The sequence below is a fragment of the Solanum tuberosum genome, unplaced genomic scaffold (assembly GCF_000226075.1).
Source record: "Solanum tuberosum cultivar DM 1-3 516 R44 unplaced genomic scaffold, SolTub_3.0 scf00750, whole genome shotgun sequence".
Lineage (NCBI taxonomy): Eukaryota > Viridiplantae > Streptophyta > Magnoliopsida > Solanales > Solanaceae > Solanum > Solanum tuberosum.
The window spans coordinates 122473-137222 of NW_006239666.1; the positions used below are offsets into that span (position 1 = coordinate 122473).

General features: G+C 30.9%; 1 protein-coding gene and 1 pseudogene across 1 annotated transcript; both read right to left on the reverse strand.

The window, feature by feature from the left end:
- Positions 1-7399: 7399 nt before the first annotated feature.
- On the reverse strand, positions 7400-9038 carry LOC102595874 (chalcone synthase J). The gene is made up of 2 exons (XM_006367257.2): positions 8821-9038; positions 7400-8442 (listed from the first exon to the last, which is right to left on the reverse strand). Exons 1-2 carry the CDS (start codon positions 8996-8998, stop codon positions 7442-7444), a joined length of 1179 nt encoding a protein of 392 aa, XP_006367319.1. The 5' UTR covers positions 8999-9038; the 3' UTR covers positions 7400-7441.
- A 3722-nt stretch (positions 9039-12760) lies between these two features.
- LOC102596216 (chalcone synthase 1B-like) lies at positions 12761-14608 on the reverse strand (annotated as a pseudogene).
- Between the last annotated feature and the right edge of the window lie 142 nt (positions 14609-14750).

Genomic DNA, 14750 nt, shown 5'->3' on the forward strand with positions numbered 1-14750 from the left:
TACTACACAAATTAAATATGAAAAAGTAGTCACCGGAATGATGGCACGGTGCTACACAAATCAAATATGAAAAAGTGATTCCGGTGTCACAGTGCTACACAAACCAGATATGAAAAAGTAGTCACCAGAAAAATCGCACGGTGCTACACAAATTAAATATGAAAAAGTAGTCACCGGAATGATGGCACGATACTACACAAATTAAATATGAAAAAGTAGTCACCGGAATGATGGCACGGTGCTACACAAATTAGATATGAGAAAATAGTCACCAGAAAGATACATGGTGACCCAACTTCATAATCATTGGCCGGACGGGCGGCATAAATGGATAATAGCCGCCCGCTGGCAGTGGAAGCTCTTTGATTGTTTACCAAGATCGTAGAGGCTTTGATACCATGTGAGAAATATAAGGAAAGAATATTATTGAATTGTTGTGTCGTCTACATTATTACATTGAGATTCTATTTATAAACACTTAAATTCCATTCTTTACCAAGTAGAATACTATTTACTATTTTTATTTCTATTTGTATTCTTATTCCTATTCTAATAGGCTTGTATAAATCTATTCCTATTTTAATAGGATTGTATAGCCTATTCCTATTCTAACATAAACATACTAGTATTCCTTTCTACCAGCAAAGAATGAATTAAGTTTACACTAAGGAGACGTGATGCGATAATCACACAAATCTTAAAACTCAAGAGAGAAATTAAGCATTTATCTCATATAAAAACTTTTTTTTAACTCATCAATAAATTAGTCATAGCTAAAATTATTGAATGATGTAACGACGAAAAATACGGAGATCGAACAGAGGAGGGACCATACATATATATTGGGGTAAAAAAAAATCTAAATGTAGATTCACTTGTCTAGCAGAAAATATATATGTTAGCACACACTTTGATAGCACATTTTCAATGGTTTCAAATATATTATTTAAGAGATATTTTTTCTTCCAACGACAAAGAAACTTACAGGTGGAGCCTTTTCGGGGACTAGCTCTCTTGTATTATTACTCAAGTGGACAAGTAATCCTACTTTATGCAAACACATTTGGACTACCTACAAAAGTAAAATTATCTAAATTTCAAGGTGAATGCAATCACAAAATCTTCGAATTTTTTCAAATAAAAGTAATATAAATTTACAAACTATATAAGAAAATATTTTATGTCATGATAATTTATAATTCAAACATTTAAAATATATGTGAAATATGTCATGATAAGTTATAATTCAAACATCTAAAATATATGTGAAAATCACATCAAAGAAAAACTCTTTTTGATTATCTTCTCTTTTTTTCTCAGACGGTTACAATTTTGAATAAAATTTAATCAAAATCAAAGAAGGATTTGGGTGACACAAGTGAAGGTTTTGAGTATTGCCTGCTTCCATGCATACATAGTGTCACTATTTAGTTACCTTGAGACTAATACTATTTGGGTTGGTTGAAGTTTGAATTGTTTATTCGCTTTAATTTTCTTATAGCACATAACTAAGTTAAGTACCTCCTAAAAGTCACACTTTTTTGTGTTTTAAATTATTTATCGTGATTTCTTTAGAATGACTATCACAACTTTTTTTTGTTATTTTAAAATTTTAAGATAATTACATTAAATTATTATTATTTTTGATTTTATCTGTAATGGTAAAATATTTTGGCCTAAATAGATACACTTCGATGGACGACTGCCTCAATAATTGATTTAGGTCCATCTCTTCTTCTTCTTCTTCTTCTTTTTTAAGATTTTGCACATTTTAGTGTTCAAATGGAGTATATTTTTCTAGTTTTCTCTTATATTATTAGAAAGCAATAACTTGAAGGGAAAAGGGGGAAGAAAAGAAAAGGCAAAATAGTACCTTACTTTATTTTGTTGATTTAATCCTTCGATATGTTAAATTTACTGATTTAACTAATATAAATTTGTATCAATTCCATTAATGAATCCACATAGCAACCTACAGATTAATAGTGTTGTGCCGTAATTTTACTATCCTTTGGAAAAATCACTTTTTAAAATGTTCTAAGTATAAAACAATTCGAGAAAAATACTTAGAAAAGAGTCGCCACTTAATTTTTTAAAGAAATAAAGAAAAATTATAATTTTCAAAGATTTAAACAGAAAAAATCATTTGAAAATACCAAAGAGGGTTCGGGGTTAAATTTACACTTCGAGAAGGGTTTAAGCATTCGAAGAGTCCGCAAACATGCGGTTGACCTGCAACTTGACTGAAATATATTTGACTGTTTTAGGGAAATAATGATTTAACATAAAAAGTAATAATTTACAATATTTGATTAACTTTGAGAAAATAATTAAGTAAATGACGCATTTTTTTAATTTTATTTTTATTTTTTAGAGAAAGGGACATAAAATGAGACATTTGAATTAAAATCAAGTGATTAAGGTTTTAACAAAACTAGATTAATTAGGAATTATTGAATCATTTTAAAATAATAATTTAAACCAATTTGGTAATTAAGGTATGAAAACTATTTTAAATTAATTAAAGAATAAATAAAAAGTTTGACTAAAGATATTCAATGAAAGTATAAGAGTTGATTGAAAATGAATTTTTATTAAAATAAACTAACATAAAGAATATGGATTGTCTTTTGGAGAATTTAATTAAATTAAACCGAATCAAATAAAATGTTAGAGTTAAAATGAAAAAAAAAAAACAATTACAATAAAAATAAGGGCAAACCACATAAATCCCACTAGTTTAGGTCTTAATTACTAAGATTCCCAATAGTTTCAAATATTAGTTCCTTTATCATATTTCATGTTTATGATACATGAGTCTGAATCCATGAGATACATGTATCTGCCTAATTTTAAAATTGAAATACAAAATTTATTTATTTAAATTAATTGGTTGTAACTGATTTCCTTAATTAGAGGTAGTATTTTGAGGATTTTTCAAAATATATAGATAATTAATTTCATTTTATTATTCTTTGAAATAGTAAATTCATTAATATTATTAATATAGGATAAAAACATGTATATCTTGGTAATGTAATTTTGATTAATTTCAAATTATTACTCTTATAATAATAAATTCATTAATTTGATGTATCTATTATCAATATATGATGTATCCAACAAACTAAACACTTAGATACATGAGTGTCATAGAAGTACATTCATATGTATCATAGAAGTATCTAGCATTAATTTCATGTATTTGTTATAACATATCTGGTATTAATTTTATGTATCTATTTATATATATATCTAATATTAGTTTCATGTATCTAGTGTTAATTTGATGTATCAAGTATCAATTGCATGTGTTATATCCAAAAACATGTATCTCGAATACATAGTAAACATATACATCTAATTATGTGTATCTAAATATGGAATATACAAAAAGAAGAAGCATAAACATCTAATTATGTGTATCTAAATTTCATACATTATATCCAAAAACATGTATCTCAAATACATAATAAGCATATACATTTAATTATGTGTATCTAAATATAAAATGTAGCTGAAACACATGAATTTTTTTAGGAACAAATCACGACTGTAGAGTATCTGACGTATCATTAATATCATCATGTTGTTAAAAATCATGTATCCGAAATTTATTGGTGGATACATATACATGTTCAAATACCTCATTACTAAAAATACGACTCAGATCTTAATTAAGATTACTACTTATTGGATACACATGTTTCAAGGGATACATCAAAGTAATATTGGTACTACCACATCCATGTCGCAATAACCAAAGAAAACCTTAGAAGAACAACAGCAAACAAAAACTCTCTACAATAATCCCTTTGATCCTTTTGCGTTGTGGCATAACATAATCAAAAACTAAGATCCATTTCTTGTGGAGACAAACAATCAAGACCCACTCTGAATTGAAAGTTTTCTATCTAGCAGTTACTTTGATTTGATCTCGTTATAAATGAACAATACCGAATAATATTTGGATTTAGGAGAATTTGTCGGCCATAATGATGATATCTTGAGAAGAATAGAGTAGATTGGCTATTGTTGGAATGAAATTGTGCGGTGAAATTTTTTATTAGAAAGAAGGAGACATAATTGAGTGATAAATATGGGAGGGGAGAATTAAGAGATAGCGGTTGATTTGGAGTGAAAGAGTTAATTAAGTAGATAATTAATCAATCTTAGTTTTAAGGGTTGTGGATATCTAATTGTATCTTCAAATAATATATTATATATGGTATAAAATACTAAAAGTGGTAATATATGTAATTGTTTGAAAGTAAAGATAATATTAGTATATATAGTAGTGGATGTATGTCTAATAAGGTAGTTTATCCATAAAATAATAAAGAGAAGGAGAAGAATTTGGGCCTTTTGGGCCTATTGCTGCCCAGAAACATTGGGCCCAAAGTTGCTGTATTTTTTGGGCTTTGGCTCAATTCTGTATTTTTATATACAAACTGTATATTGTCCGTATATCAGTGTATATAACTCAGTTTTTAACTCCCAAGAGCTGTAATTCTGCCTTTCAACCTGTATCACGTATACCAAATATATACGGGATGTATATTGGCCTGTATATCAGTGTATACTGCTGTATACGACCTATTTTTGGCACTAAAGATCCGCATTTTCTATTTTCCAGCCCTGTGCTTCTGTTTTATGTGCCCGGCTGACTCGAATGATGAGGAAGAAATAAATTAAGCCTTTATGGCTCAACTCGAGAATGCTAGGAGGAGAAGTCCACCATGGACTCAGAAGAGATAAAAGAATTAGAAATTAGTATTAGAAATAAGAAAACAAATGAACGTAATTAAATTCAAATAAAAGTAACTTAAGCATTTTAAGATCCAAAAATAAAATCAAAAGCCACTGTTAGGCCCATGTGACAAGATTTTAAGAATGTGCAAATGAGATAACTATATCTCAGCAGGCAAACAATTAAAACTTTAGCAATGCCAAGAGAACTTGACAAATGAGAAATCTAAATCATGGATGGAAAACTAGATATTAGCCTAATATGAATTATCCAAAACCTAGGCGTGACGACTTTCCTGGACACGTACATATACAAAATCAGTGATACTCTTACCCAAATCTAGCAAATCATTACGGACAAGAACATATACTACAGAAGTACAAATACATATACTAAAAAAAAGAATCAAACCTTTGACAAGACAAAATTCAAAGAACTTTAGAGAAATTGAAAATGTGAAAATGCCACAATTCTGAAAGGACAAATAAGGGCCATAACAAGCTAAAATAAACTTTAAAAAAAAACAAGCAGAGCAGTCCTACGATATACAACTATGAAGGCCCAAAAAAAATGGAAGCAGTTGTGTACTCAATCAGCAAAACCAGTCTCGACATGATCTGAATCAAAATTGTTATCATTGAGATTGAATGCACTCTAAACAGAAAGAATAAGGACTTAACTCACAACCATGGCTCGAACGAGATTCAACTAGACTCAAACACAAGGAAGCAAGCTCACGACATTCGCATACGGATTCAAAACGAAGAGTAACAAGACAAACTCGAATATAGAAAAACAAAGAAGTGGCAAGCTTAATCGTATAATAACCCCTTTTAATCAACATCAAGACTAGATAAAGGTGTATATAGCACATGAGAATACAAGAATTCCATCACTAGTAACAACATCCAAACAAGAACAGTGATTTCCTAATCTCATAAATATCGCACCGAAATAGAGGAGTAGAAGAGGTGAAGAGGTTACCTTTTCGAGCAGCGAACAGGGACGGGATGAACAAGGAGTAACGACTTTACCACCAACTTCGAATTTCAGGAAACTCCTCTGAATACTCCCAGCTCATGAACAGGGGAAGAACGTGTATATATTTAAGATGTATCTCTTATATGACTGTTGCAGCTTTAATAGTTTTTTTCTCTCTATAAATTCTTGCCCAAAAAAAATCCTCTCCCCTAATGGAGAAGAAGAGATGTTTATATAAAGGAAAATCTAGGATTTACGATTTTTGGGGGTAAAGGGGGAAAATTCGGATAGGAGCAGGGCCAGAAACGGAATTCTCCCTTGATTTCGAAATTCAAAATCCTTTACCAGGGAGCAGCTGGGTTTGGTATGAGATTTTGTCTAAAATCCCAGAAAATCCGGACGAGGAGCAAGGTGGGCGGTTGTTGCAGAGAAAGCTGTTGTTTGTTGACATTTCGGACTGTCGTTGCCTTGACGTTTTTGGGTTTGCGTCTGGGGAAGAGGAAGACACTGGCAGGGGACTGTTTTGGTAATGTAAGGCTGTTGTTTATTGTATCATAGCGTTGGAATTGGAAGGGAAAGGGAAAGGGGTCGGCTGGTACTGCTGCTGTAACGTTGGAGTAGTTCTTGTGATGTTGTCGGTTTGCTGGAGTTGGTGTATTGAAGGGAATGGGCTGCTTGTATTGTATGTATTGTTTGGAAAGGAATTTAGGTCAAGTCTTGGCTAAAAAAAAAAAAATTGATACAAAATTGGGGGGCAAAAATGTGGCCAATTGAATTACAATTGTAACCAAGGATTTTATAATTTAGCCATATTAAGTTATTTTAGAGAATTCAGCTAGATTTTATATAGGATAAATTAATTAATGAGCTTCTTAATCTTAACGAAATAAAATAATTAATTTAATTATAAACTAATTAATTTAAAAATATAAACTATTACTTAAACCACACTAATTGACAAAATATTTAACTAAAACTAAAATCTTTTTGAGACGATTTTCGAATATTCATAAAACATACTAATTATATACAAAATTATATAAGAGACATATTATTATCTAAAAATTATAAAAGGTGACAAACTATTTAAAATAACTTGCAAACTATATTATTTTTTTTGAAAATTTCTAAAACTAATTATTTTAAATTGTTTGAAATTGAAGAAGCTCGATAATTAATCTATATGTGGAGGCCCAAAATTGGGTGTCAACAATGAGAACTTAATTTTTTATCTATTAAGTCGTGACTATATTTATTGTTTGTGTGTTATTGTTGATGGACTTATTCTCAATTATATAAAAAGTCACAATCGAATTTAAGAGTCGAATTCATGTCTTGAAATATTTTAAGTCGCTTTGTTATGTTGTTAGAAGCATTTTCATGAGTCGATTCAATATTTTATTTTATATATAAAGAGATAAAAAGAATTTAATTTAGATATACCGTGATATTTTGATATAAAAAAAAATTCAATTAATCATTGTTTGGTCAATATATTGGCTATGAGACCTTACATTTTTCTTTTATTACAAATTACTTCTGAAATTGATGAACAAATTACAAATGAAAAGAGAAATAGACAATTCAAAAGATCACACTTGACAATTCATAATTATTTTAGCAATACAAGATTAAAAACACCAATAACAGGTTATGTGAATGAAATAAATAGAATCCCTCTATCTTACTCAGACATCTTCGCTTTGAATTTCATGTTGAGATAGGTATACTTCGGAGGACAACTGCCTCAATAGTTAATCCAGGCCCAAAACCACAAAGCACACCCCAATCAAGACCTCCACCGGTGGTACCCAATCCCATCTCGATAGAGATTTTCCTCATCTCATCCAAAACAAACAGAACAGAGGCACTGGCCATGTTCCCATAATTGCTCAGCACATTCCTTGAAGCCTTGAGTTTTTCAGGTGTTAGGCTCAAGTTTAACTCAATTTGATCTAAAATTGCACGGCCACCTGGATGAGCCACCCAAAAAATGGAGTTCCAGTTAGAAATTCCAAGAGGCTGGAATGCTTCCCCTAAAATTCTCTCAATGTTTTTCGAGATCAACATTGGAGTATTTTTATGTATTTTAGCGATCAATCCAGCTTCACCGAGTTTAGCAGTAATTTCATATTCACTGTCTGGGAGAAGAGTTTGAGTTGTAAATACAAGCTCAAACAAAGGTCTTTCCACCGTCGGTATTGGATCTGAACCAATAATGACAGCTGATGCCCCATCACTAAACAGGGCTTGCCCAACCAAAACTTCAGTCTCAGTTTCACTTGGGGCATGAAAGTCCAAAAAATTGATTAATTCTGAGCAAACAACAAGGACTCGAGCACCCTTGTTGTTCTCAGCTAAGTCTTTAGCTAATCGTAGAGTAGTGGCACCACCAGAACAACCTTGTTGGTACATCATGAATCGCTTGACTGTTAGGTCAAGTCCAAGAAGCTGAGTGAGTTGGTAATCCGCCCCAGGAATATCCACACCAGTAGTGGTGCAAAAGACCAAATGTGTAATCATGGACTTGGACTGACCCCACTCATTGATCGCCTTTTCAGCGGCTTCCTTCCCAAGTTTTGGAACTTCAACAATCGCAATTTCTTGCCTAGCATCAAATGAAGGTGCTTTGTACTCACAAAAATTAGGATTTTTTTTCAAGATTTCCTCTGTTAAGTATGAATATCTCTTTTTAATCATTGATCCGTCACCTGCAACATATTTTAGATGTACACCAACGTCATTAAATAAAACATAATAAGAGTTCGCCAACACCCCATCCCAACATAATACACTTGTATTGATAAACCAAAGTCCAATGTTAAGCAAGATTATAAAGTAAGCAGAGGCAAAGCCAGAATTTTAAGCTTATATATTTTGAATTTTACAACAACGATTTCAAGAGTTAATAACTAAGTTCTAAACTTAATATTTGTACAAAAAATATTGTTTTCAACCGAGTCCGAACTTCTAACTCTACCCATGAAAGTAAGTTGTGAGTTCAATTCATGGTTAAGTTCTCAAATCATAACAAAAAGTTAACGGACTACTATAATTATGTACCATAAAAGAACAGAAAATTATCTTACACATGCGCTTAAACTTTTGCTTTAACTCAATTTTATCATCACTATTAGTGACACGAAAATAATAATCAGGATAGGTGCTTTGATCGAAACAATTGAGAGGGTTGGCCGTTCCAATGGCCAACACGGTGGCGGGCCCCACAGTTCGTTGTGCCTGGCGGATCTCGTTAACGGTGGCCATTTTCGCCGGAAAATATAGTGATTTACTTATATTTGCTAAGTTTTCCGATGATGTATAGTAGTAAGAATGTATACAATTTATCTTCATGCAGGTCTCTCTTTATATAGAAATGTTCATGGTTAAGATATGTATTAAACTAATCTAATATTAGATCTTAAATCAATCAATAAATAATAAAAAAGACAACGTGCCCTTTTAAAAAACTATCGGTTAGAAATTAGAATACAATAAGATGTATATTTGTAGGTACTTAGCTTGTATTACTCCTATGTTAGTAATTTAAGTGACATAGTTTGAATTTTAAAGAGTCAAATAATTTAAATTTGATTGTGAATTTGGACATGAAATTTTCATATTTTTATTAAATGAAGTTTATAAAGTATTATAAATAATGACAGAGCTAGAATATTTAATAAGAGGGTTCATAATCCGAAAAAGTAAATATATAACCTAATCAAAAGGGATTCAACATCTACTATATATATACATAAAATATAATTTTAATAATGTATAAATAGTAATATTTTCTACCGAAGAAGATTGAACTTGATAACAATATGCTAGCTCCTCCCCGAGTTATAAGTATATGAAAACATTATGATTCCTTTTTATTTATGTCCACCTTTAAAGGAGTATGTCACTTTTCTATTTACGGAAGTAATATTTTATAAAAATACATGATTCCTGGTGTGCTCTTAATAAAATTTAATAATTTTTTATTTCTTTTGCGCATGTGCATCCTAACAAATTAATATTGTGATAAATATGTGTTTATTATAGTCAAATTTCTTAATAACAATATTTCTTCTTTTTGAATATTATAAGGAAATATTATTTACAGAAGATATATAATATAAAATAACATGAAAAATCAGTTTCAAAGAAAACTTGATCCATTGACCGTTAGAGTGAATGTTGTTATAATGTATATTGACTACTAGTTATACAAATGTTTTTACTGTATTCTTTATGATAATACATAAACAAACAGGTAAACTTAATTTTTTATTTTTTTTGGTAGACTTAACTTCAACTGACAAGTAAACATTCAAACTTTGAAAGTGTACATCTAGACACATTAACTTGATCTCAATTAGTTCAGCTCGTTTTCACTGTGTTTTGTTGACATTTGCTACTGACGTGGCACATAGATTTTGGAAGTGTTTAGATGATACTTTGCAAATTGAGCATTCAACTCACATTGAAAACAAGTTAATTAAGGTGTCTAAATATACATAATCCAAATTAGAATATTTGCTTGTGAGTTATGTTAATTAAAAATCAATGTAACAATGAACCAACTATATATTATAGTCTAGATTCCAGCTAATTAATGATTTGTTATATCATTTGCATGTGACTCCTCTTCCATAATTGAATAGAACAAATTTTAAAAGTCCAATTTCTCAATTAAGTAAGTTAATTCATTCTCTAGCTTTAAAAAATCATAGCTGCAAAGTACTCATTAATTATCTGTTCCGGCAAAAATGGGCACGGTTGATTAGCAAATGGATGAAGCGGATTGAATTTGAACAGATTAAAACTAGATTAAGTTAAAAATGATTGAATTGCAATTCATTCATATTCGTACGAGTAAGTTAATGTAAAATACTCCTTATCATTAATTATTTTCTTAATAGATGTGACAAGTCAAACTGTACAAATAAAAATGAACGGATGGATCAAGTAATAGGTCGTTATCAATGGACCCATAAAATTTGAGGTCAAATAGAAGCGGTTATACATATTTCCAAAATATTATGGACACATAAAAAATTGAGATGATCCAAAATTTATATTTCGTGACATATAACTTTTTTTAAAAATATTAATTATATTTTAAAAAAATAACAAGTATTTGTAATAAATGAAACCACCAAATTTGAGTTCAAACCAATTAAAGTCGGCAAGACATGTATTTTGATGGTGTAACGTGGTCTTTGGTGTTTCCAAAATTTATTATTTTAGCTATGGTTAAGATATGTATTAAATTAATCTAATTTAAATCTTTGATGAATAAGTAGGACAGCTGTAGGTAATCATATACTTAACTGTTCTTTTACATTTTTGTCCAGCTTTATTATATTATTTTTTTAAAAGAAAATATTAGTTAGAATAAAGTCAAACACAATAAGCTTTAATTTACTCATACAGTTAGGTGTTTGAATTAATTTTATCATTCCAATTTATGTATATAGTTCGAGTTTCAAGAGTCAAATAAGTTAGAATTGACAAAAAAAATTAGAGATATAAAATAGAATCCTCAAGGTTTTTTTGAAACAAAACTTATATTATTGAAAACAACGTAAAAAGTACTATAACTTATAATAATACTGATAACTCAAAATAATCAAAGGATATATAAAAAAAATTAATGAGACTAAATTTTATATATCCTTTATATATTATGCCAATTAAAAAATTAATGTAACAGTGAAGCAACTATATTTATATAGCCTGGATTCCAGCTAATTAATAATTTGTTATATCATTTGCATGTGAATCTTCTTTCAGAATTGAAAAGAACAATTTAATATAGCCCAATTTCTTAATTAAGTCATGCTCTAAAAATGGTTAATGTCTACTGGATCCGCCGGGCACAGCAGATCAATGTGCTGGTTATCGGAACGCCCAATTTCTTCGTCAGAAAATTATATTGTATATGTTGAATTTTTTTTTAGTTAGATTTCTCGTATCGTCATTCAACTCTTAATCATTTTATAGTCATCTTATTAAAAAATTATTTTTTTGTTGAAGAAAATTGAAATCAAGAAAAAAATGTGTGAATTTTTGAGATAATAACTATTAGTTGAGTGCCCATCTAAAAAATTAACACATTTTTCTTGATTTCTTCGTACATTTACTTAAATTATTTATATTGTGAAGTCTTAATATTAGTGAATATAAAGCACCTTCTTTTACATAAGAATAATGTTAATCTCAAAAGACATCCAGATCAGTATATATAATGACAATAACAGTGTGTTAATTACTTAGTTTTACAATTGTTTTGATTTCTATTAAAATTACAATTAATTAATTGATATGGTACTTTTTACTCGCATCACTTGTTACAATGAAGAATACTTAAAACATCTTCTTCTTTTTTATGACAAGCTAGAGTTTGCAGTTAGCAATATAATACATACGTTAATTTGAGGGAATTATTGTAGATGTAATCTCGAGATTCGAAATATGGCTTCTCTCAGAAACCTAATATGAACTTTATATATATATATATAAAATGAGGAACTTTCGCATATAGCCACTCAAAAATAGCCTAATTACGCTTCATAGCTATAGTTTGATAATTACGATTCGTAGCTACATGTTATAGGGAGGAGAGAGGTGACCGAGATTGGGAGAGAGAGGAGAGAGGCGAGCGAGAGAGGGCAGAGAGTGGGAAAGAGGTGAATTGTATATGTATATCGGTTAAATAATTGTATATTATACATATGTATTTGTATAAATGGCAAGCGAGACTGGGAGAGGGAGGAGAGAGGCGAGCGAGATTGGGAGATTGAGCGAGTGAGATTCGAAGTCAACCCACGTAATTAATGATTAATGTTAGTCACGAGTGGTAATTATAGCAAACTATAGTTATGATGAGTAATTAAGTAATATAAGTTTGCTTAACTGCATAATTTTTCATATATATAACACAAAATTGCAAGCGAGATTCAAAGTGTGTGATTTCGTATATGTTTGTTTTCAAAACATATACTATTACGTTTAGTAAATATGAGTCTTATTTTGTGTATCCCAACCTAAATAGATACACTACGGAGGACGATTGCCTCAATAGTTAATCCAGGCCCAAAACCCAAAAGCACGCCCCAGACAAGGCCTTCTCCAGTGGTTCCCAATTCTGCTCTGATAGATGTTTTCCTCATCTCGTCCAACACAAACAAAACACTAACACTGCCCATGTTCCCATAATTCCTCATGATATTTCTTGTAGCCTTGAGTTTTTCAGGCCTTAAGCCCAATTTTAATTCAATTTGATCCAAAATTGCGCGTCCGCCTGCATGAGATACCCAAAAGATTGAGTTCCAATCAGAAATGCCAAGAGGTTGAAATGCTTCAACTAGGATCCTCTCAATATTTTTTGAAATCAGCATTGGAGTATCCTTATGTATTTTAGCTATCAGTCCCGCCTCATTGAGGTTACCAATAATTGCATGTCCACTATCTGGAAGAAGATTTTGTGTTGCAAATACTAGCTCAAACAAAGGCCTCTCCACCGTCATGATTGGATTTGAACCAACAATGACAGCTGATGCCCCATCACTGAACAGGGCTTGTCCAATCAAAACGTCAATCTCGGCTTCACTTGGTGCATGGAAGCATAGCAAATTAATTTCTGAACAAACAACAAGAACTCGAGTACCTTTATTATTCTCAGCTAAATCCTTAGCTAATCGAAGAGCAGTGCCACCAGCAGAACAACCTTGTTGGTACATCATGAATCGTTTCACTGATGGTTCAAGTCCAAGAAGCTTAGTGAGTTGGTAGTCCGCCCCAGGCACATCCACACCACTAGTGGTACAAAAGACCAAATGAGTAATTTTTGACTTAGACTGGCCCCATTCATTGATGGCCTTTTCAGCTGCTTCCTTCCCAAGTTTTGGCACCTCAAGAATCGCAATTTCTTGTCTAACATTAAAAGAAGATGCTTTATATTTACATAAATTAGGATTCTTTTTCAAGATTTCCTCTGTTAAGTGAAAATATCTCTTTTTAATCATTGATCTGTCACCTGCAACATATGAAAACATAATTAATTAAAGTTAGCCAACTTCCCATCCTAACATATCACTTAAAACTTAAATGTTTATAATATTGGTTTATTGGTTGAATATGCATTTGTTTCTTTTATTGAATCCAAAATCTTCAAATTAAAGTAATGCATATAAACCTAGTCAGATGTTTCTAATCCCTTTATATACCCTTATACATTTCTAATCTTCAAGTAAAATGGAATATATGTACCATAAAAGAATAGAAAAGTAGATTATCTTACACATGCGCTTAAACTTTTGTTTAAGTTCAATTTTATGCTCACTATTAGTGACACACAAAAAAATCAGAATAAGTGCTTTGATCGAAACAATTGGTAGGATTGGATGTTCCGATGGCCAACACGGTGGCAGAGGCGTATTCAGAATTTCAGAATGATGGGTGCATTATTATGAAAATGTGGATCTAATTGGTTTGAAATTTAGGTTCTTATTATTGAAAATAGTCAAAATTTAAAATTATAAGTCCAAAATTGAAATGCTTAATTAATTAAACATCAAAGTGCTATCAATAACCACTTAAAGAGGAGTTATCCAATTTTAGAAGGAAAAATAAAACAAAATAGATATAAAAGTTAAATTTCTAACCTCACTGAGAGGTGCCCCAATCATCATCACATTATATGATACTTCGAGTGTGGGTTCACACATCTATATTTAATAAAAAATTAAAAATATAACACTACAATATATGATTTCAGGATTTCAGGAGGGGAGTATGGGTTCACGTGAATCCGGTGACCCCCTCCTGTATACGCCTCTGCACGGTGGCAAGCCCCATCGCCCGTTGGATCTCGACGGCGGTGACCATTGTCAGCGGAAAAAAAAAGTGATTCAACTGTATTTGCCAAGTTTTTTTTATGGTAGTAGTAGAATAGAATGAATATAGACTTTGTTTGCATACAGTCTCTCTTTATTATAGGCCTTTTGACGTTGTAACGTCCCCCCCCCCC

What these genes read in the sequence shown, in the direction of transcription:
- LOC102595874 (XM_006367257.2), bottom strand. Translation starts at nt 8,998, where the DNA reads ATGGCCACCGTTAACGAGATCCGCCAGGCACAACGAACTGTGGGGCCC. An exon ending in GCAAAAGTTTAAGCGCATGT is followed by an intron (nt 8,443 to 8,820) that starts GTAAGATAATTT and finishes AATATGTTGCAG; the next exon opens with GTGACGGATCAATGATTAAA.